The 23,845-nt window shown below is 35.7% G+C and overlaps 1 protein-coding gene across 3 annotated transcripts; it reads left to right on the top strand.

Annotated features, from left to right (window-relative positions):
• The first annotated feature begins 6,152 nt into the window (after positions 1–6,152).
• On the top strand, positions 6,153–7,724 carry LOC149927021 (uncharacterized). Of its 3 annotated transcripts, none has more exons than XR_016474010.1 (4): positions 6,153–6,249; positions 6,723–6,989; positions 7,067–7,262; positions 7,330–7,724. XR_016474010.1 is itself a non-coding variant. In XM_090159118.1 (3 exons), the coding sequence occupies exons 1-3, from the start codon at positions 6,209–6,211 to the stop codon at positions 7,185–7,187; spliced, it is 429 nt and encodes a 142-aa protein (XP_090015244.1). In that variant the 5' UTR covers positions 6,153–6,208; the 3' UTR covers positions 7,188–7,724. The 3 variants fall into 3 exon arrangements, 1 of the variants encoding a protein (XP_090015244.1); XR_016474011.1 differs by lacking the exon at positions 6,153–6,249 and adding an exon at positions 6,538–6,639; XM_090159118.1 differs by having other exon boundaries at positions 7,067–7,724.
• The last annotated feature ends 16,121 nt before the right edge of the window (positions 7,725–23,845 follow it).

The raw sequence follows: 23,845 nt of genomic DNA, 5'->3' as shown, positions 1-23,845 counted from the left end.
AAATCTGATGCATGTCAGGATACAACGACCCTAAATGGGTTAGAGTGTGCAATAACTGGTGGCTTTACCGGGGAGTCGGGGTCCGGCTCTTGTAACCCATAAGGGCGGTGGCTCCCTGGGAGATGTTAGGTCTGATCAAATGATCCTGTCTCCACCTCCGACTTCGGTCAGGTTTTGGCTGGATACTGAGCTTCGGCTCAGGCTAACGGAGAGGGTCCCTGCAAACTGGCCGCCTCGGCGGATTGGGTAGCCTGCTGCGGGGCGGTGGGCCTCCGTATGAGGGCACGGCGATCCTGTTTCCCGGCCTTTTGGATCACCAGCGGGATCTCCGGTGCCGGCTGTGCTGGGTTACTTGGACTGCTGTGTGCTCGTCGTTCCTTTTAGGAGCTTTTTCCAAAGGGTTTGACTCCTTACCTACGTAGGTAGGGTGTCAGCTGGAGTTGCTACAGCATCCACTCTTACTCCCACTGCTGCACCTTCTGCTAGGTTGGGTGGCTTGCGTCGAAGGTGCGACCATCAGTAGTAGGGTACTACTACCCATGCTGGATTTGTCACCTGTCCGGGCTGAGGAGACGCTATTCTGACACACTGTCAGGATACAACATTTGAAATAATCGACTCACTTGACGTGCATTTCGTTGACCATCTCCGTAGTTTATGAAAGGATAGAAAACTTCGTAAAATTTGCATATTTAATAAACAATGATGATAATTACAATCGCATATTGTACGTGCAACATACTAAGCCTTTATCTCCGTAGTATAATTCGACCATCCTGAACCGCTTTTCACAGGTATAACGACGCATCTTTTTATTTTACTGAGGTATGTTCAGAGAATGATTTTAAAACGAAGCTGTGTCTCTTTAAATACTAAAATGGAGCGACACTTTAAGCGACAGAGTAGTGCAAAACAAAAAACACGTGGGAAATTAAGTTGGCATAAATTAGACGGTTTCGTGGACTTCTTGCAGCATTCTTGCCCCAAAAAAGACGCGTGAATAAATTGTATTTTCTCTAAAAAAATATTTAAAATGATTTGGCTTAAAAACAGTCCTTTTTTATCTTTACAAACATACGATCATTTCAAATTAGATAAGTTTCTCTTTCTTTATCAATAGACGTAAACCTTTTTGGGTAGTACCAACTTTTTTTCATGACGTATTATTTCAATGAAAAATTGTCCACTTTTGACCAAACCAATTACAATGCAGGTTTTCGAGTACGCTCTACAACTTGTTGATTGAAAATTTTCGTCTACCACCTATCGTTAAAAAAAAATTCAAAACGGTGAAAAATTTCCATATTTTTTTGAAAATTCCAAAAGAAAGGGGTCCTTTCCGAGAGAGTATATCCTGATAATTTCACATTTCAAGCAACTATAGTTTTTGAGAAAAACGCCTGGGCCGATCAAATTTAGACAACCTGTATTAACCGTGATACTATTCAGTATGGACATTATAATTAATGTACTTAAGGTATACTATTCTGGCCACCTTACCTTGTGTTTCAAGCTCCATGTAAAATGACCATGTACCATAAAAAAGGTATTAAATATGTTTACACAAAGTATTTAGGAAGTTATTATTTATTGTTATGAAAACGGTAAATTTATTTATAGTCTCATAATAGGAGGGGCGCCAAAAACCCCCCATGCCCGGGTAAAAAAAATTCTTGAGCCGGCCCGGCTAAGCTATATAAAGGTTATCCCTCAACAGAAGGAAATCATACCAGTTTTCTACGCCATTCAGACCATTGAGTTGGGAATATTAATCTAGAGGTCCAATAAAAATGTCGGATTTCAGTATTTCGCGAAACAAGTTTAAAAAAAATAAGAATACTGCCGTCTGCTCCCAATTGACGATAAAACTTTATCATTCTATCCGTGGCGCCGTCTATCTCTCTATGGTTCGTTCAAATAAGACACGTTTTCCGGCAATTTTTTTTTCAAAAATAATGGATGGCGCCACTGGTCATATGAAAACGTTTTCTCGTCATTTTAGAGGAGACGACACATTCGTAATTTTCAAAAACTTGTTTCGCGGGGAGCAGTCTGTCAGGCCTGCGAACGCGTTCACATTTTCGGGGCAAAGGGTAATCACGGCGTACGCAGTTTCTTGGCTCACTGCATTTGCAAAACCACCGTGTGACGATGAGCGTTAACGGATTGATTTGCGGTTGGGCTTTTTTCGTCAACGCTCACCGTCGCGACAGTTTTAACTCAGTTTGATTGGAGATTATTGTAATGTTTATGTGTAGGTTGTGAATGTTGAATTCGTGTTGTGATGGTTGTTGATGTTGAGTGCGTGTTATGACGGTTGAGTTTGTTGTGTTTGTGTCATGATGGCTGTAGATGTTGAGTCTGTTGGGTTTGTATGGGCGTTTTCTCTCCAACTTGTTCCTAATGACTTTGGGACGAATAGAGTGCTGAGTGATATGCAACCTCTCAACGTCCAATGGCAGGGTTTCCACCAATTGTACACGGTATTCGTCTTAGTATCAATTTGCGATTCTTTGGCGCCGGCCGGGAAACGAACCCGGGTCTGCCTCGTGCAAAAGATGTACTCTAACCACTCCGCCACCAACGCTTGTTAACTTACGGTGTTCTTCTAAAAAACACCTTTGGCGGATGTCCTTTACAAAGTTATAACGTTAGGTACTATAATTTATCCTACATCATTTTAAATATTTATAAATTAAATTAATCTTATATTAATCTTATATTTAATTAAATATTTATAAATTATATTAATCTTATATTTAATTAAATATTTATAAATGTTATTAATCTTATATTTAATTAAATATTTATAAATTATATTAATCTTATATTTAATTAAATATTTATAAATTATATTAATCTTATATTTAATTAAATATTTATAAATTATATTAATCTTATATTTAATTAAATATTTATAAATTATATTAATCTTATATTTAATTAAATATTTATAAATTATATTAATCTTATATTTAATTAAATATTTAGAGATTATATTAATCTTATATTTAATTAAATATTTTAGTATTTTAATGTAAAATTTTATCGTGATCAGGAATTGAACTCGGGTCGCATTGTACCAATGTGGATAGTTCACCGCCGAGCCATTGACTTCCTTAGGGAAAATATTAAAGTAAAGGAACAATTATGATAAGGCGGGTTTTTTTACTAAACGGATTAATACAATATCTGTATATATTGTTTATTGAACTTTGTTTGTTTATTCTTTGGTACGGTTTTTTGTTTTGTTTTAAATTTTTGTTAAATTCTTAACAAAATATCGTTAAAACACAAAAAGTAGTTCATTGTTACCTTTTAATAACGCTTAGAAAAAGGGTAATTATTCAAAACTCCCGCGGAAACTATATCAAAGTAATAATATAGCGCCACCGTGTGGAGAGCTATCAATCAAACCGGGTAAAAAATATAATCTCTTCAATTTTTCGAACTTTAGTCAAATCTCGACGGGTCAAAAAAAACACAAATTAAAATATATAAGGCCGTTGCCGTCCATATAGAAGATTTAGTCTTTCAAAGTTCTTGGCTGTCAGATGAACTACTACAGGACGGGGTCCTGGTGTCGGTCAAAAGTTATGAGGTAACATTGCGGTTTTAATTAGTATGTTCGGTCTTCGGTCAAGAAAAGAGTTAAATTGTGTTTCGCGTTTGGAACGTGAGTGAATGGACTTAAGTGTATGAACAGCGTGTTTAAGACTGAAAGTGTTAAAGTAATTATTATTATTTTTTGAATTGGAATAACCTAATTATACCCTTGAAATTATCAACTCAACCTGTGAGGCTAATTAAGTAGATTGGAAGTAATTAGTAGCGAACAGCTCTCAGCTGTTAATTAAGACAGTTTATAGTTAGGTAGTTTGAATTTAGTTTAAATTACTCAGTATAATTTATGATATTTACTTAAGTGTAAGTGTGTTTTGGTTTATTTTTCAATCACGATGAACTAAGACAAATCTAGTCTTAGACACTTGAGTACCAGTTCTATACAATTACGTAGGAGGGATATATATTGTTGGGTTATTGATGAAAGTTAAATCTAGAACGTTCCATAGACTGTTCTGAATAAAAATAAACATTTATAATTTTGCATAATTCTGATTGCCATTTTATTTTCTAATCACCCGCCCACAACATTACAGTTCTGGCAATCCCGAATCAAATAAATTTTCGATATAACGGCGACGGGAAATTATTCTCGTAAAATTATCGCATAGCCTTAGGGAATATTCTTTTAACTAAATTTCGATAATATATCGTTTAATTAAAATCGGCCCGATTCCGTTAAAATTATATACCAAAAAGCGAACGGTCGTTATAATACCCTCTGTAGATATTTCTTTCATTAAAATTTGCTTTGCATTATATTCAACTGATAAACTTGTACTGTAAAAAGGGTTTAATTCAATTGTGCATTGTTATAGTACGTCAAACTCACTGTTGTATCTACTTAACTTATGATATTCTGAATAAATTAAAATTGTTCGTTTCGTCTCAATTATTTTAATTATAATTAAAATTTTAAACCGGGCGGGATAGAACTGGGATAACATTTTTAACAAATAACTCTAAATTGCGGAGATATATCTTTAAGGGTTATGTCGAGAAATTAATACCACTAGGGACAATTCTTCCGAGGAGAGGTATATTTTGGCTTGCCAACTTGTTAATTTCGGATCCCTGTTTGTATTGCGTATTTGGCTTTAGTTTTGGTTAATGATTTACTATTTTAATAAAATAATCTACAATTTTGTCTTTTTCAGGTACATGAAATTTATTTTAAAGATATATCTATATCCCAGGACGACGATGACCTGGTTAATTAATTAATGGGGATTTCGTCGCATTCCACATCGTCAGGAACGTCTCAAGTTTCTTCTGGGCTTCCGAAATCTGTATCAACTACCGTGCCGTCCGAACCGACACCAAGTGCTACTTCTCCAAAAAAAGGAGAAAATTAAAAAAAACGTTCGCTCTAAGCGGTTACGGAGACCGTAGCAACTAAGACAAAAAAAATAGAGGACTTATTTATGAAGCGGACCTCGACCATTTAATTGACTTGGAGAAAAGAGCGTTAGCTGCGGTAGCGTCAGTTTATATTTCGGATTCCGAAAGTGAATCGAGGTGAATAAAAATATATTACTCTGTTTAATTAGATCTAAAAGGCCGGGAAACAGGACCACCCTCATACGGAGGCCGCCACCCCACAGCAGGTTACCCAATTAATCCGCTGAGGCTGCCAGTTTGCACAGACCCACTCCGCTAGCTTGAGCCGAACTTCATTTTCCAGTCCAACCCTGGCCGAAGTCGGAGATGGAGATTGGACCATTTGATCAGAGCTAACATCTCCCAGTGCGCCACCGCCCTTATGGGTTACCAGAGCCGTTCCCCAACTCCCGGGCAAAGCCACCAGTTATTGCACACTCTAACCCATTAAGAGCCACAAAAACGAACCAGTAAAAGAAACCCTGACTCGGTAGTTGAGAGCGGGGATGCTCGCGAAAACCAATTATTTCGGAATATTGACCAGAACCGGTGTACGCAAGGAGGAACATGGGACTGCAGATTATGGCTCCAATTTTACGCTGTTATAACGACGCCTCGTCCCATTTTTTGATTTTATGTCTCTTGAACGGAATACAAAAAGTTTTTCACATTTGATACATATTAGTTTTTATAAAAACGTTTTATATAAATATATCTCGTAACATACAGCATTTTTCAAAAAAACATTTATAAGTAGTTATGAATTGGAAACATTTGTTATTTGTGAATATCGCCATTGTTAATATTTTCAATTTCGTTAAATATATACCGTCATCTGATTAAATAAAACAATAGAATATGTTTTTATAAAATAAATGGAGCAAAAAATAGAAAGTAAAATTGTTTATCTTACGTCACTTGACGTACGTAATCTAAGCGCGTGTGCACGCGCTAAATAGATGGCGTCATCCCAATTTATCCGACGTCAAAAGACCTAGCTATGTAAAACAAAATTATTAAATAAAATTGTATTGTATTGAATTGAGTATAATATTCCTCGCGACTTTTTCACGCGCTCCGAGACTTTTAAAAACAAAGAAAATAAGAAACATTAAAACCAGTAGTGACCTATTTGGAAGACATTGTTTTATGTCCTGGCTATTTTCATTGTACTTGGACCACACTTTAGCGATTTATTACGAAAATGAACACCCACTGCACAATGTCGTCACCATTCGTAAACACGTAAGTTATATACAAAAATTTCTTAGAATTTTAACTCCCTCCTACTAGGCCTACCATAGAACAGACCAAAACTTTCGAAGAGCCTACGGACATTTTGGTTTACGTTATGATAGTTCTTTGATTTAACCGCAATAAAACTTATTAACCCGATCTACTACTATCTTTTCTTCATGGTGGAAGATTGGATTAATAATAGTTTGACTATAGCTAATCCAAAGTAGATGTATTCGAACCTTTACATTTCGGAGAGCTAGCTTTATATTTGACTTACAAACACGCGTTAAGTCAAATTTGTAGGCTTGGGTTTAGTCTGTACACAATATAGCGTAGTTTAGAGTGCAACTGGTTTTCGCTGCACCTTATGTAGTTGCCGCTAAAATTATCTATTATGTTGGAACAACCGCTATAAAATTAAAATCCAGCAAAAGTATAATTAATGATTAATAGTTTTACGCATTTCTTTTATTTTACAGGAAACTAAAACACCAATTGAAAGATGAAGACCCTCATGTTGAAAATCAAAGGCAATCAAGAAAAGGTAAGTCTAAATTTAGTTTAACTCGACTTACAAGATTGATTCAGAAAGGAGACAAAAGTCAAGAGAAAAGAGAAAGCATTCATGAATTGGAACCCGAAATTCACCAGCGCCGCAACATTCCGTTGATCCTTGCCACATGGGCTAGAAGGGACTTTGAAACCATCTCGTCGCATGTACCCGAGGACGATCAGCCCCAACGGAGGTAATATGCAACAATACTATCTCAAATGCCACGCGAGATCTTGATTAATAGTTTTGATCTTTTCATTTATTATATAGGACACAAAAACCGCAATCTAAGGATGAGGACACTCAACATGAAAAACAAAGGAAATCAAGAATCTTTATTAACCAGCTTCACAAAAATGTTTCAGAAAGGAAACAAGAGTCAAGAGGATAGCGATATCATCAAATTATTGGACTCGGAATAAAAAATATCTTTGCACAGGCCTGAGGACGACCAACCACAAAGGACGTAATAACCACCGCGACAGTTTTAAAGGCCTCGTAGCATTAGTTAAACTAGTTTTTTTTCTCAAAAGGACATTAATGGCATTTCCTAAAGATCAGCGAAAATGGTTCACGCTAAGAATTAGAGCCAACAGATGCTAAACGAAGACAAATCAGACTTCGAAATGAAAAGTTCAAAAATTTGTAGAAGGGCCCTAAATTACAAAATTTAATATCTTTTGGACCCTTTGGAACAAATATCAAAATTGTTTTCTTAAAGATAATCAAACTAACTGAATTTAATCTTATACGTAAATATATATTCATATTATGATATTTTTCTCTCAAGCCTCGCTTAGTGTTTCGTATTAATATAGGTTTTCATTCAAATGTGTTAATTTATAGAGTGCATTCAATAAACATTACTTTCTTAAATAGCAACTTCAGGAACAAATATCAAAATTGCTTTTCTTAAAGATAATATAATTAACCGTAATTAATGTTTCGTTGACGCCAAAGTTACCATAACACTAACATAGTATTAAGAAATGATGTATTAATATTTGTTTTAATTCTTACGTTTTATTATAAAGAGTGCATTTTGATAAACTTTATTATCTTAGATAAAATGTTTAGGAACAAATATCAAAATTGATTTTCTTATTGAAAATATAATTAACTGTTATTAATGTTTAACATGTATATTTTGTTGACGCTATAGTAACCATAACCCTTACTTACGAGGAGTGTACCCGAGGTGTAAATCACCGATTTTGATGAAACTCGGTGAAATTCATTAAGTAAGCCCCCCCTGTGAAACCGAGAAAATCCCATGCTTTTTTAAATGTAGATTTTTTCATTTTATGTTGTCAAAAACATTTTCGGTTGCCATAGCAAAACGGAAGCCCAGCGTAACTTTTCCCTTGGTGAAAATTCATTTTACCCCAAGGTCTACACACCCCCCGAGTTTCATCAAAATCGGTGATTTACACCTCGGGTACACTCCTCGTTAGTATTTAGTAGTTTAGTATTAATATTGGTTTTAATCCTAATGTTTTATAATATAGAGTGCATTTTGATAAACATTATTATCTTAGATAAAAACTTTAGGAAGGAATATCAAAATTGTTTTTTTCTAAACAAAAAACGGTTAAAAATATTATATTATGTTAAATTTCCTTAATATCTTCGTCTTTTTAAAACAGTCTTTTTAATCGATTTACGCGCTTTGATAAATGTTTCTCAAATTATTAACGAAATTGCCTTTGTACCGTATTTGTTTTTTTTTTTCAATAAAGTTTAGTATTCAATAACAGTTGGTTTTTATTTCGCCGTCTTTTTAGGCTCACCCTCTAGTTATAGAGGAATTGAGGCTGTTATTTCCACAATTGCTGTTGTCGTTGGTGGTGGTGAATACGCTAGCTCCGAAAGGGACTCGATGAAAACCTAATTGATACGTAGCAATTTAATTGATATGTCGTTTGATTGGTATAAATCCCCTCTATCTAACCGCGCCGTAGCAGCGCTGTTGCCATTATTCAAAGGGGGGTTTTTCTCCCCCCAGTGCCAAAGGTCGATTTCTCCCAAGCACAACGCGCATGGTCACGCATTTAGCGAACTTTGAACGAAGATTAACCGTGGTCACGCATTTAACGAAAATTCACGAAGATCACGCGAATATTCACGAAGCTCACGCATTTAATGAAACGAATATTTCTCCACAACGACACTAAATAATTTCCCAAATTTTTCTATAAAATGAGCTATTCCAATAGACGTTTTAATAAAACAATTTAGAGGAAATTTCCAAGAAGTAATATTTCCGACAGCCAGTACCTGCAAGATACTGTTTATATAGTGCTTGTTGAAATAATGGACACTTTTCATCTTGGCGATTTCCTAAAAGCGGTTTTTTTAAGCGCCTATTCTGTATAAAAGTCGTCTGCTCGCTTTCGAAATTTTAATTATTTTCATGTAACATTGAAGATTTCATTAGTTTGTGGAAATCTATCAGAGTGAAATATTACATTTACAAAAAAACTAATTAAAATAAACTAGAAGTTGCCGTTTTGAGAGTTTTTGAAGCTCATGAAGGGAATAGGAGGAGCTGACGCTATTTTATAAAAGAAATTAATTTTACATAGAAAATGTATATGGCAACCCTGTTAACCAGTAGCAAAAATCTAGGTGCAACGCCTTCAAGGTTCGCAGAGAAAACATTTACATCGCCTTATGGTAGCGCCTTGGTGGCGGCTTTAGGAAAAATATATATTTAAACCAAACCACTTTGACGAATTATATTGATTTTAAATTAAATGTCAATTAAACTATATAGGATTAAAGGGAAAGTAAAATATACTGGACTCAATATTTCGGTATTCTTAGGCTTAACATTTATTAACTATGTAGATGCAAAACGTTTATACTAAATCCAATGAAACTAATAATTAAATAAAATATATATGGCAAAAATATTCAACCAATTATGCTTCTAATTGGTTCCGTATTTAATGAGATAGTATAAGAATATAACACAAATAAATACACTGATTAATAAAAAATATATTACAAAAAAATATCCACAAAAGTATCCAGTGACAACTGACGCAGTTTATTTTTTACCAAGTCATCCATATGGAAATTGACTGTTATTAACTTAATATACAACGTAAAGTGGTAGCCGATTCAAAATCTATAAACTCTTGTCTACGCGTATTTTATTTTGTACATGTACTGAAGATTATATACCCCGGTACCGTAAATGAATAAACTCCGGGGGTCAGAGGAGGTGTGAAATGTTGAAGCATAGGCGAGTTGCCCTATGCCCCGCGATGGTGTCTTATTCGATAGCGAAAACTGCTGCGACGCCACCTATCTACACTGCGCGCAACTATTGATAAGTAAATAATGGAAGCCAGGTAATGCGTTATTATACCTTGTAGACTAGACTTTTAACATTAAACTCGAATAAACTTGATACCTTCACTCTATGGGAAAGTTTACTTAAAAAGTAGACATTTTGGGTGCTGAGGTACATGTACAGTTCTGATTTACCCATAAGTATGAATATACGTGGATTTTCCGGAGTGGTTAGCACTTTCGCCTCGCAGCCAGAGGAGCCGGATTCGATCACAACTTGTGGCACAGGGCGAAAACTCGGAACAACTCTTTTTGGCGGGAACTGAAAGGGGTGGGATTCCGATGGATTTTCATCTCCCCACGTTAAGGGAAATGCAACGAAAAAGCTCATTTAATAAGACCTTACATGTAATCTTGATTCATGTATTTTTTTCTTGCTATATATCTCCTTATTTTTATTTTTTTCTCAGTAACGAAAATCTGTGGCTTAAAAAGCTGAAAATCGTTTACGACTTAGCCTTGTTTAAATATTTTTTTTGTAATATAATAACTAGGAAATAGACGCACATTATTATTATTATAATTTAATAAATATAATATATTTTATAGAACTTTACTAAGGGCCTATATGGAAAATATAATCCCTCTTGATCCTAGTCTAATAACAATTGAACCTTTGATCTTAGACCAGTCTTTTTCCGGAAAGCTTACAAATATTTAGTTGTTGGGTATTTTTTAAACTAAATAATGAAATAATGAAAGAAAACACGGCTCCATATTGAAGCTCGCCTTCCAAAAAAACACCACCTAGAATGGCGACATTTTAAAAGTATACATATATTTAGAGCTCGGCGGAACAGATAAGTTATCCGCCAAAATTTCGATTATTCTTTAAAAATTCGGTTAACTGTTTATTTATGGATATTATTCGAGGTTATAAAACGATTTAGTTTGGAAAAATAAGATTTTATTCGGATAATTTTCGGGAATGGATGAAAACAACTAATAAGGATATTTCTTAACGAAACGCCGAGCTCTATATATATACTAGCTAAAGGCACGCCCTACGGGCGGCAAATAAAATGTTTCCAAACCCCCCAGTAAGGCACCCCACCCCCTTTTCCTAATGACAGAATTATCGGGGTACAGTTTTTCCTTCGCAAAAATAACTTAAAAACTCTCCTTTATCTCTCGTCGCAAACCCCCCTGTACCCCTGGAAACCCCCTGTATCCAATGGCAGATCTGCTCCCCCTCTCATGACGAACAGAAACCAAATCAAAAACGTTCGTCCCTGAGCCCCGATTCCCCTCTGCCACGCGCTGTGTATAGTCGAACCACCTCAGTAATGTTACCCTCTATTCCTCCTTTCCAAAAACCAAGGGGGAGGGAGAATCCTTCTGTCCGAAAACTAGAGGGCGGCTTCACTCGAAAGAGACCCAACCCTACCGGAGAGGGGAGAAGGGCTTGCAATTGAACCGTCCATTCTGTAGCCTTTCTCTCTATATATTTTTGTTCTGCGCTATTTCAATTTTGTAGAAGGCTCGCGTGTTTTTTTTTGGGAGAGAAAGACGAGCGTATATTTATTTGTTCGTCATGAGAGTAAATCAGCCATTGGATACAGGGGGTTTAAAGTAGTACTGGGGGTTTTGGTACGACTGCGAGTTTGAGTTATTTTTGCGGGGAAAAGGGTACCACGGAAATTCTCTCATGGGAAAGGGGGAGGGGAGTACTAATGATATTCTCGCATGGAGAAAAGGGGGAGAGGGTACCACGGTAATTATCACACGAGAAAAAGGGGAGGAAGGGCCTTACAGGGGTGGTTCGACTATGGGGAAAAGGGTGCCACGGAGTGACGGATATAATCCCATGGGAAAATGGGTTTGGGGAGGCTTACTGGGGTGGAGTGCCTCGAAACACAGTAACTAGCTGAGGGCCCGCCTGTAAGGCGGGTTCCTTGGCTAATATAAGATAATATAGTATAGTTATATTGGCGAAATTTTAGGATAAACCGGTATATTTTACTTTCCCCTTAACCCAATAAAGTTTATTTGACATTTAATTAAAAATCAAAATAATTCGTCAAAGTGGTTTGGTTTAAATATATATTTATAATAAAAAAGCCGCCACCGAGGGCACTGCCATAAGGCGTTGTACAGAGACACCATGAATGAGCTAATTCAAGAAATATTTTTAAACGTGATAAAACTTGATATATCTTAAAAACTTAGAGGTGATTGGTGCTCGGGTTTTTTGCAAAAAATCTGGGCCCCTGTTTTAATTTTCCAGATAAGATGATACTTATCAGCCTTAAAAAAATATTTATAAAAGTGAACGAAGAAAAATACCACTGATTAAAATGGCGATAAAAATATCAATATTTTTATTCATACAAATTTATAACAGACATTTCGAGACGGGGCTCGTTGTTCAGTCTCGCTCTTATAGTTCAGTATGCTTCGTAGAAAAGTATTGCGACTGACATTTTGGTCTTGCTTCATTCTCAATTGAACTTCACTTCTGTGAATTATGTTATTTAAAATTTAAACTATATTTGTTTTACTTAACAATGATCAAGGCAATTTATTTATGGTTTAACAATTCCCATCAGATTGCCCAGGGGCGGCGATATAGGGTACGCAGGGTACGCAACTGCGTGGGGGCACAAGAGGTTTGGGGGCGCATTTTTTCGAGGACTATAAAGTGAGTTAGTTTTATAGTTAGCGCCAAAAGTAGGTAAAGACTGGTTTAAATTTGATGTAGTTCAGTCTTGAAACACAAGTAGTTTATTTAAATGCGTTACGAGTTTTACGCTACTTTACTTTAAGTTTTACTGCTTAGAATTAGCTCATAAAGCAGGATACGCGATGGACACGTTTATACTCTATGTTACATTTCTATGTTGGAGAGCTTAATAAGGAGACCGGTTGTTTAAATTTAAAAGTAACATATAATGTGATTTTCGCAGTGGCGGCGACAGAATATTACTATGGGTAGGCTACTTAATTCTTTAATTCCCCCCCCTTTACATACACTAACTAAACAAAAGTGTGACAAAACCGGTTTATTTTTAATAATTTACAAAAGAAATATACATGACTGTTTAAATGTACTCGGAAGTGATTTTTTTAGTCGATGAGCATAACAATGCTCAAACAATATGGGCAACATCCTCCAACAGCATTTGCAACGCTAATTTCTAGATGACGAATAAACGTGTCTATTGGTTTCCCTAGCGTTAGCAAAGTAGAAGGAATCTCGTGAAAAACAACCTTAACGTTAAGTAACCGGGTTCAAGAATGTCTAGGGGTATGATATAGGTAAATATATAACGAGAGCACGGGTGTCCAAACGGTTTTATATATTATAAACCAAAATAATAATAACAATACAAATAACAATAAAATACTTAAACACTTAATAATAATAACAATAAGCATGCAAAAACACGAAATACGCGGGGGGGGGGGGGGAGATACGCGGGCTCTCTCTCTTTATAACAATAGTTTGAAACCTGTGGCTTTCGCTCACCGATTGATGAACCGGTCTGGAGTCTTCTGGCTGGTGGTCCAACTTTCCAAAGACTGGCTCTTCGGCGTGGCTATCTAGCTCCTTTTCCTGGACTTCGTCCTCGATCGATATGTCGCTCGTTTTGGTTCTCCTTAACCCTTTGGCTCTGTCCGCTCTTAAACTCGGTCCGCTCTCTGGCTCTGTCCGGTCGCTGGCTCTTCTGTCACTCAGGGCGCTGAGGACTTACTCAGGCCTCTGAGGACTCACTCAATCTCTCTGTCTCTCCCATAAAATCTCTCTAACTCCCTGGTTTTGTTCAGCACCCTTTCGGTAAGCGTGGTTAATTACTGAAACGGACATTTGGTGGCTTCTTCTTGGAGAGGTTAAAGGTTAAGGGTAGCTTGGAGTAGGCGGCTTGGCTTGAAGATTATTGGCTGTAGAAGGTTCGTGTATAAAAGTAGAAAGATGAAATCATCTGGTGTCTTTCCCAGGAAGAAGGTCGCACGACGGTACCACATGTCGCCACGTGGCTTTCGGGAAGGGTACACGTGGTTGTAGTTTTTATTTTTAAAGGTGGCCGTTTGAAATAACGCTTCTTTCAATAGTTTACTATTGACGTCCGAACGCCGTATAATAGAGAGCGCGCATCTTTAAGTCATTTACGATACGACGCCGAGTATTCAACAATAGAGAGAGAGAGAGAGAAAGGGGTTATAGCGCACAATGGATGAGTCAAGATGTGCTCGCTTTCCCAGCACCGAACGCTGGTTAGGGGAGAGCCACATGTAGAGGGGAGACGATACTTTACACGGACAACAATAATACATTTTACAAGAAAAATACTAATGATACCTTTTTACGACTTGGACACCCGTAAGAAATTGAAAAATATAAAAGGGACTTAAAAACTAAATGTCATAAGTTTTAAATAACACTAATCTAAATAGGAAATATTTTAAATGCAATAAGTTTTAAATAACACTAATCTTTAAATAACACTTTTACAAATGAGCGTTACACATTCTCCATTTTCACTTACAATTGTTGCAAAAACACTTTCCAGTTGCCACGCTTTTTTTATCAAGGAGTATAGGAAGGGAGGCGAAGTAGGAGGGATTAATGCGCCAGCATCCTTGTAAGACGTTTAGAGCATAGAAATAGAAATGAGACTAGAACCACTGCGCTATCCGGTAATCTCAAGGAAAACGGGCAAGCTAAAAGGCTGTCATTAGAGTGGAATCGCTACTAATCCACGCAAGAGTGCGCCATCTATTAAAAAAATTAAACTTTAAATTTTTAAAAATAGATGGCGTGCTTCCACAAAGAATGCTGGCGATTCCACTCTCATGGCAGCCTTCTAACTCGTACATCGCACCACAATCTAATCATGCTTCTAGTCTCATTTCTATTTCTATGGTTTAGAGCGCGCTCGGTGGAAAAATTTCGGAACAATGGCGGCAACATGTAGCGTAACGGCCGCAATCTTGCCGCCATTTTTCCGAAATTTTCCCGCCGAGCACGCGCTAAGCTTCTTCATCCCTCCTACCTCGCCTCCCTTCCTATCCTCCTTGATTTTATCTTTATTTTGGAAACGGACTCGGAGAGTCAGAAAATCGCGCAATTTATCATCTGTCTAACGATGAAACACTTTTTGAAGTAGCTAGTTTAGCAACTACAACGAATCAAGGCTGCGTTCGAAAAAATATTCAGTGTTCGCAACTTAAAAACAGCAGGTTTTTAATTCGGATTTTGATATTTCTAGTTTCGCAAATCATTTTAGGGGGCTGTTCGGGGCCCCTTCATCTAGATTTGGGGCCCCTACAAGCAAAATAAAAGTAGGCTGTAGCCTACGTAGCCTACCACTGGCGCCGCCACTGGATATTCATGTAGTTTTGTCTAAGTACCGTCACGTACCCTACATAATTTTTGTTGAACAATGAAAAATGCCAGGAACCAGAACCGGAACCGACAAAGCGCAAATTTAATTAATATATATATATATTATATATATAGGGGCGCAAAATCTTACGCGGCGTGGGGGCGCTACTAACCCAAGCTCCGCCACTGAGATTGCCAAAGACACAACCGTATTAATTTCATTACAATCAAATTCCCAAGACATTTATTGAATCCATTCCAGTTGGGTTTACTAAGTCTTCTTACAAAGGATATTCTTCCTTTCATCAATACCTGCATTGGGCATATATTTTGAAATTTGAATTTTAAAATCGTTCTGCGTCACTAAAATGGAGCTCCGTTTACATAGCCGTTTGATAACCCTCGAAATAAAGCTATAAACAAACATTTCAAACCACCCGCCGTTTCCAACCCGAGGCTTATACAACTATATAACAATGCAGTACAAGGCAACATTCGGCCCCGACGAATATGTTATTTGGTACGTCGTAATTAGATCCCAAGCAGCCATAACCATAAAAAACTATCAGTTAGAATTATTAAAATTGTTTTTATATCTTAACGCCTCGTCGAAACATGATCACCCGCCATATTTCAAACCTCTATTGCAAAAATAAAAGAGATTTCGGTCAATCAATTGCTCGTTCCATAGTGACGTAATGTATAAAGTACTATGTTATGATTATTTCCAATTTACGCGGAAGCATCCTACCGTATTAGATTTCTGTGGGCTAAAGGCACGGTTCTAATCGGCGCACAGAAATATCATAAAAATCGTTCTAGTTAATTTTCCGAATTCTATGGGCGCGGTCGTGCTTCAAATTGCGCGGAAAATCAAGTTCGTATATTGGCAACCCTGCATTCCACGAAAAATACCTTCGATTTCGGCTCGCGCACTAATTGGCTAAGTAAGTTACTAGTAGTTATTTAATATATGCTTCCACTACTACAAATTGTGTTAATTGTAAAGATAGGTAAGATTCACCTTTTCAATTATATTTGTTCATTACAAAGGATGTGTACGAAGATTATTAGTTTTAAATATTTTTAACTAAGCCTCGTTTATGAATAAGGGAGTTCTTTAAAACGTGCCAACACATTTTAGAGTAGTTATTTTATAAATTCGGCTACGCTTGCCGAACTTGTTTTTATGTTGCTTTTACGTCACGATGTCATAACCTTATTCACGGCCCCCTGCACGCGCTCACGCTGCTCGCGACGATAGCGGCCCCGGCAAAGAATTTCCTCCCCATGTATTTTCGCGACAGCGATTTTCCGTCGCTTGGAACGCTGGTGTAACAACCGGAATCTATCAAAGAGGCGGGAAGTTTAACATACGTTTCAATGGCGATGGATTTGCATTAGTGAAGTTTTTTTCCAACTGTTTTATTGAATTTGGAGAAGTTTTTAACAAACAATTAGTAATTACACTTTTTGAGTATGTAAGTTTTCATTTCAAAATTTTTTTTTTAATAAATATCTCAATATTTTGAGTGGTAACATTTTATTGCTAAGCCTAACCATAAATGGTTTAAGTTTTGTATTGGCAATGAGTTTTCAAGTTATTAAAAACTGTATTTTGTAGTTATTTAAGACTATAATTATGATAACTGCTCATAATTTTTGTCATATTCACCAAACTTTGTCCTTTATAATTTGCATAAGATAAAACATTAATACTTTGCTCAAATGCTATTACCCTGGCTGCGTTACATCCTGTTTTTTTAATAAGTGAAAATTACCGGGAGGGGCAGGTCACTTCCATTTTGGGTGCGTATTAATCATAGTAAAATGATTAAATCAAGGTAACAGTGGTTAAATCAGGGTAATTAAAATTAAAAAAAATGTTGAAGTTTTCAACAGTAACACGGAGCAGAGCACAGATACCGAAATAAATCCAGTGACATCAGCTACAAGTAATGAACCGTTTATTTTCGACTTGGTTAAAATATATATATACATTACAATTAATGAAACGATGGTAGTACAACAGAAAACTGACTAGTAAGAACAGACTAGTACTGTTGAATGACTTTAACAAAAATTAATCAAGATTAGAAAATCTAACCACGCTTTAAACGAGATTTAATCATTCTAATCAGGATCTAATCTTTTTAATCAGGATTTAATCATTTTAATGAGATTTAAACATTTTAATTAGATTTAATCATTTTAATCACGATTTAATCAATATAATCGGTCGAATCGAGATTTTATCGAGCGCGGTAAATACGAAATAATAATTATAATCATTTAGTAAATTATTCTAATAAGCTCGATAAAATCATGCACAATTATAATCATTCCAATCAGCAATATAACCATTCTGATTCTCGTTCTAATTTCTAATCGCGATTTAATCATACTAATCACAATTTAATCATTTCAATCAGATTTAATCATTTAGTCATGATTAAATCAGATTTAAAGATTATATTAATTAATTAAACATGATTTAATCAACATAATCGTGATTAAATTGAATTTAATCAAAATAATCACGATTTAGTCTTTTGAGAGATGCGTCGTTAATCAAGGAAGTGACCTGCCCCTCCAAATTACCCAATTAAAAAATACCAGCATTGTTCTGTTCCATTTTGTTCATCTACTTTTAAGAAGGCCAAAGTGTCATTTCATCAGTTACCCGCTGATGAAAATTTATACAAACTGTGGATTAAGAGCATCTCTAGGAATGATTTTGTAGTCAACGAAGCATACACTTCACATGGAAGATTGGTTTGTGGTTTGCATTTTAAGGAACTTCAGTTAATGATAGTCTGTTGTGAGGCTAATGTGTAATCGTAGGATTTGGAACCAGATGTACGTCACTACCTATTACTTAATTGGTGGCATTACATATGAGCCAATATACGATAAGGTCTCAAATTCGAATATAACTACCATCAGAAACGAAAAGAATGTTTATCCACATCATCCAGCATATTTCAACATCATCCAGCATATTCCTACATCATCCAGCATGTTCCTACATCATCCAGCATGTTCCTACATCATCCAGTAATTTTAATTGAATCTTGATGAATTTTACTTAATAAAAGCTGATTACTTTAATGTGAGCGTGGGACTACTAAGTTATCGAGATTCTTAGTCAGGAATGGATTAAAAGCAATTAACCAAAACCAATTTTAACTTAAATTATGGTTAAAAAAAATGGGAATCTCTACATTTAGGCCTAACCCATATTGTGATTTGTGAACTGTGAGTGAGACTAGTGAGTCTGTGATTTAGAATGCTTACATGTCTCATACATAGATTTTCAGCAATCTTCAACATTGTCTGACTTTGTTAACTGTAAAAATAATATTCTAGTTTTATAATCTGCATTACATTTACTACTTATTTACTTAAATTGAAGTTAACTTTGTAAATATTAAAACAACTTACTATCAAAGAACTCGAAAGAACTCTAAGAATAAAATTGAAAAACAACAGCTGATAAGCGGACACATGACTAGTTCTTTTGTTTACATTATTAACGTCGACAGCGTCTTCTTTGTCTGGTTTTCTCGGCGCGTATTTTGATTTAAAAAATATACAAACGTATTTTACTTATTTATTAATAAGTAATTTAAAGATTACGGAAAGAAATTATAACCCTAAAATTACACAATTAGTAATAATTAATGAAACTCTAAAAATTGGAACGTTTTCGCCATATACTCCAGCCATTTCTTAGTTGTTACGTCAGCGCCAAAGGTCGATGTAGGAAAAAAGTTAACTAATTTCACTTTCGCAATTTTCAGTCGATCGCCGGGGCCGCTATCGTCGCGAGCAGCGTGAGCGCGTGCAGGGGGCCGTGCCTTATTAGAATAGTTTTGAAACGCGCGGTTTCCACGCGCATGTGAAAATCCCGAGGTTTCTCGTGCCCTAACGCGCACTCGTAACATTACCAAAGTTTAAGTTGTGACGCAGTAGCTACATTGAAACAAGAAGGCCACGTCAATTTATAAAAACACTAATTTTTATTTTCATTCGCTCGGACCATAGCCCTTTTTGGGCCCGTTCCAGAGACATTTCAAAAAGTGTATAAATTGAAATTTTAAGTTTAAAATTATATCTTTAACTCGATGCAAAACACCATAAAGAAAACCTTTCAATTTGAACCCTGAGTTAAAGGTCATACGGGTTGGCTAATTACCGAAAGAAAGTGATAAAAATAACCAAGAAACTTCTTCAGTCTTTGTTTCTTTGATTTCCCCGTTTTTAAAACAATTTGGCTTGTATGAATAATACATGTTCATAATATATAGACACCGATATAAATAATGAAAAATTTAAATATATAAATATAATAAATATATAACAAACAAGATATTTAGAAGTCGAAATTGGAAAATCTCCGATTAACCGAGCGATTAAAGCAACCGACATCCCACCAGAATTTTCCGGCGTTGCTATTGGCTCCGACGGGGGCGGAGCTTATTAAAAAATGGGCAATAAATACAAGAGTGCGAATTTATGAAGTCTTGAAAAATTGTCTCTGGAACGCGTTTTGTCGAACTCTCGTAAATTTTTAACTTACAAGACTTTTCAAAAATCATCCTTACTCTACAAACGGTGCAAATACAGGGGAAAATCCTTGATGCCATTAGGTGGATGCTCTTGACATGTTCTGAACCTTTTACGCCAAATAAAACTATTCGCTTGTTATGGTGGACTATTCGTCAAGATCAAAGTACTGGGGACACACTACTCCTGAAAAGAACTGTAAAGGGAGTAAACTGATAAAATCGTCTGCTTATCCAGAATTTATCTACTAATATGGTCACAGGGAGCCATTTTGGAAAACATAAAATGGTGTCATAGGGCTACTCTACTTACTCTACTCCGAAATTCCTGAACAAGAGAAAGGTATCCACCTAATTGGGCAAGAAAATCAAAGAATCGTCTGCTCTGTCGATAATGTATCTGCTTCCCAATTGGTCTGCTTTTGCTTTCTAATTTTCGTCCAAACAGACTAATGTTTGGTTTTTTCCCCACCAAAATGAAATCAGCTTCCTCAGGATTTTCCCAACGTTCACCCCCTCTCCCGGTCGCTCTAGACCATGCTCTGTAAATTATAGTTGTATTTTATCATGGCCCAAGATACGGACGACTATGCGCCGAGAAAGTCGTTTTGGTCCACAATGTTTAGTAAAAATGTTGAATAGGCCATAAATGTTTTCTATAACATTTTCTATTCGACGGTTCTAGAGCGCTCGTGATCAACTCGATAACTATTCTACGATCCATTTGGCTGCTGGGATCTGCTGCGAACAAATTATTTTTCGCGTGTTCCATTTTATGCCCTTGAGCGCGAATTTGACAGATCAACGAGTTAAATGTGTGCTCCAAGGCGCTTGCTCCTCATATTTCTCTTAAACATGTTTAATTTACCTTTGATCAGACTTAATTCAGTTTCTTTAGGGACGGAATGAAACAATCTCGAGTGGTTAAATGGAAAACGTTCTCAATAACCCGGCCACCGGAATTAAAGGCTTCAAAAGTCGCTTGATGACTTAGGCCTAAGGTGGTGCCTTGGGTATTAGCCTAGCTGATTATTAATATTATTATTATTATTAAACTACTTCGCAAAGGCTTGACCGACGAAATGTTTTTACGAAATATTTCGTTATTTGCTAATATTGGAATTTTACTTCGTTTAGGCCTTTCTAGAAGTGGTTTCTATTAGCGAGACAGATCCTTCACTACGAAAGAGCCTTTGAACCGATTTTTTACGTTGGAAACTACCAAAATGAGTAGCCGAGGAGAGAAAAGGATCAGGTGCACAGAGTGCCATTACGCCACCAACTGTAAGAGTCATTTCACTGACCACAGAAGAAGACACACCGGCGAGAAACCTTTTCGATGTGATCAGTGTAGTTACGCATGCGCACGCAAGGGTAATTTGTTAATTCACCAAAAAATGCATTCGAGTGAAAAATAATTTAAATGTCATCAGTGTAATTACTCATCCGCACTGAAGAATAGTTTTTTGATGCAACAAAAAACGCATTCGGGGGAAAACCTTTTAAATGTGATCAGTGTAGTTACTCATCCGCACTGAAGGGTTATTTGTTGAGGCACCAAAAAACGCATTCGGAGGAAAAACCTTTTAAATGTGATCAGTGTAGTTACTCATCCGCACTGAAGGGTTATTTGTTGAACCACCAAAAAAAGGCATTCGGGGGAAAAATCTTTTAAATGTAATCAGTGTAGTTACGCATTCGCATTGAAGGGTAATTTATTGAAGCATGAGAGATCGCATTCGGGGGAAAAACCCTTTAAATGTAATCAGTGTAGTTACGCATGCGTACGGAAGGATCAATTAGTAGAAGGAAAGTGAGGTTGACCCATCAGTCCCGGGGTCGGGGTCGGGTTCGGGATCGGGGTCCGGGATTTAAGGGGTGAAATGGGGGTAAAATCGTCGAAAAGTCAATGTATTTATGATATTTCTCGCGACGATTTGTTTTCTCATATCAACATAGTGTTCAGGCCAACTTATTCATTTATCTCCGCTTATCTTGAAAGACACTTGAACGTATATCTTATCGCGTTTTATCGTACGGAATAAGATAAAATGATGTAAAAATTGATAACCTAGGCATGGAATATTCGTGGTTAAAGTAGAATAGAAAAATTTTTTAACTTCATTTTAATATCATTGTAGTACGCTTGGCACTTGAACCTATCTCACGAGTATTTAACTGGGTGAGAGATAACGCGCGCGTGCGTGGATTATCCGGGAGGCGCGGAGCACGCGTGCGCGGTTAATTTGAATTTAAAACACGGATTTGAGTGTTTTGACGTCATGGAATATTCGTTGTTAAAATGACGTAGAATGGAAATATTTTTAAGTAAGTAAGTAAGTAAGTTTTAAATTTGATTATCATATTTTTATACCTATATTTACATATTGAAATTGTTACGCATACATGTTTCCATTTAATATTGGGATATTTATAGTAATAAATACATAGAAAAATACTATAAAAGTTCAAAACGTATAAAGAGTCCTTCAAAGTACTTTAAAAGGATTTTATTTACGAACTAAATCCATATTTTGTTTTCAAACTTAGAAGTTAGTTTGTATGAAATACTTACTAATACCTGAAAAATGGAGTGGATAATTAAGTATTTTTTCAATCCTTTTACCTATATTTACATATTGGAATTGTTACAAAAGGTTCTTTTAAACGTAACTTAGTACATTAATTTATTTTGGAAGTTCAAAACGTATTAAGAGCCCTTCAGAGTACTATAAAAGGATTTCATTTACAAACTAAATTAATATTTTCTTCAAACTTTCAATTCGTTATAATTTGAATTTAAATGAAAACATCATGGATTATAGGTGCGTAATCTTCTATTAGACCGAACGGATTAAAAAAAATACTTACTCAAGAATAGCAAAGTAAAACTAAAACGTAAACCAAGTTTAAAACGAAACTAATAACTGGGAGAAAGGTTGAAGTAAGTAATTTCTTTTTGATTTTTCGTTTTTTAATTTTTGAGTTCCCTATATTATAATAAACTAAATTAAATATAATTTTTGAAAATTTGTGATAAAAGATCTGCTCCTTCGTGTTTTACGTATATTTAAAAACTCGAGATTTTAATGAATTGTTTTCAAAGCATGAAAAATATAGCAGATCCTTTGATTTTAATTGTAGTTAGTAGTTACTTAAAAAAAAGAAAAGTCGCTAGCTGACTTGGAGCTGGTGTAGTTAAATTTTAAAAATGTGTATTTTAAATTTTGTTTGTAAAAGTTTTCTTGAAAAAGTTTAGTATTATAGTTTAAATTTATTAAATAAAATAAAATATAAATTATACATTTGGTTTAGTATTTTACTATTGCAAGTAAAATTAACAGTAATTTCCATTACTTTTTTAGTTTTTTTTTACAAATATGCAAACTATTTAGTTATTTCAAAAACAAATACGTTGAATTATTTGGTATTCGAAATACTATTGGTTAGTTTTTATATCTTTAATTTTATTTTTCAGAACAATTTCTCTTTGTCTAGCTTCTTCTAACTTTAATTTTGATGGCCTTAAAAATAAAATTAAAGATATAAAAACTAACCAATAGTATTTCGAATACCAAATAATTCGACGTCATTTTAACAACGAATATTCCATGACGTCAAAACACTCAAATCCGTGTTTTAAATTCAAATTAACCGCGCACGCGTGCTCCGCGCCTCCCGGGTAATGCACGCACGCGCGCGTTATCTCTCACCCAGTGAAATACTCGTGAGATAGGTTCAAGTGCCAAGCGTACTACAATGATATTAAAATGAAGTTAAAAAATTTTCCATTCT

Source organism: Leiobunum rupestre, chromosome 9, assembly GCF_980474605.1.
Source record: "Leiobunum rupestre chromosome 9, qqLeiRupe1.1.hap1, whole genome shotgun sequence".
Classification (NCBI taxonomy): domain Eukaryota; kingdom Metazoa; phylum Arthropoda; class Arachnida; order Opiliones; family Sclerosomatidae; genus Leiobunum; species Leiobunum rupestre.
Note: the sequence above shows the minus strand (reverse complement) of the source record. Positions and strands in the feature narration are given on the sequence as shown.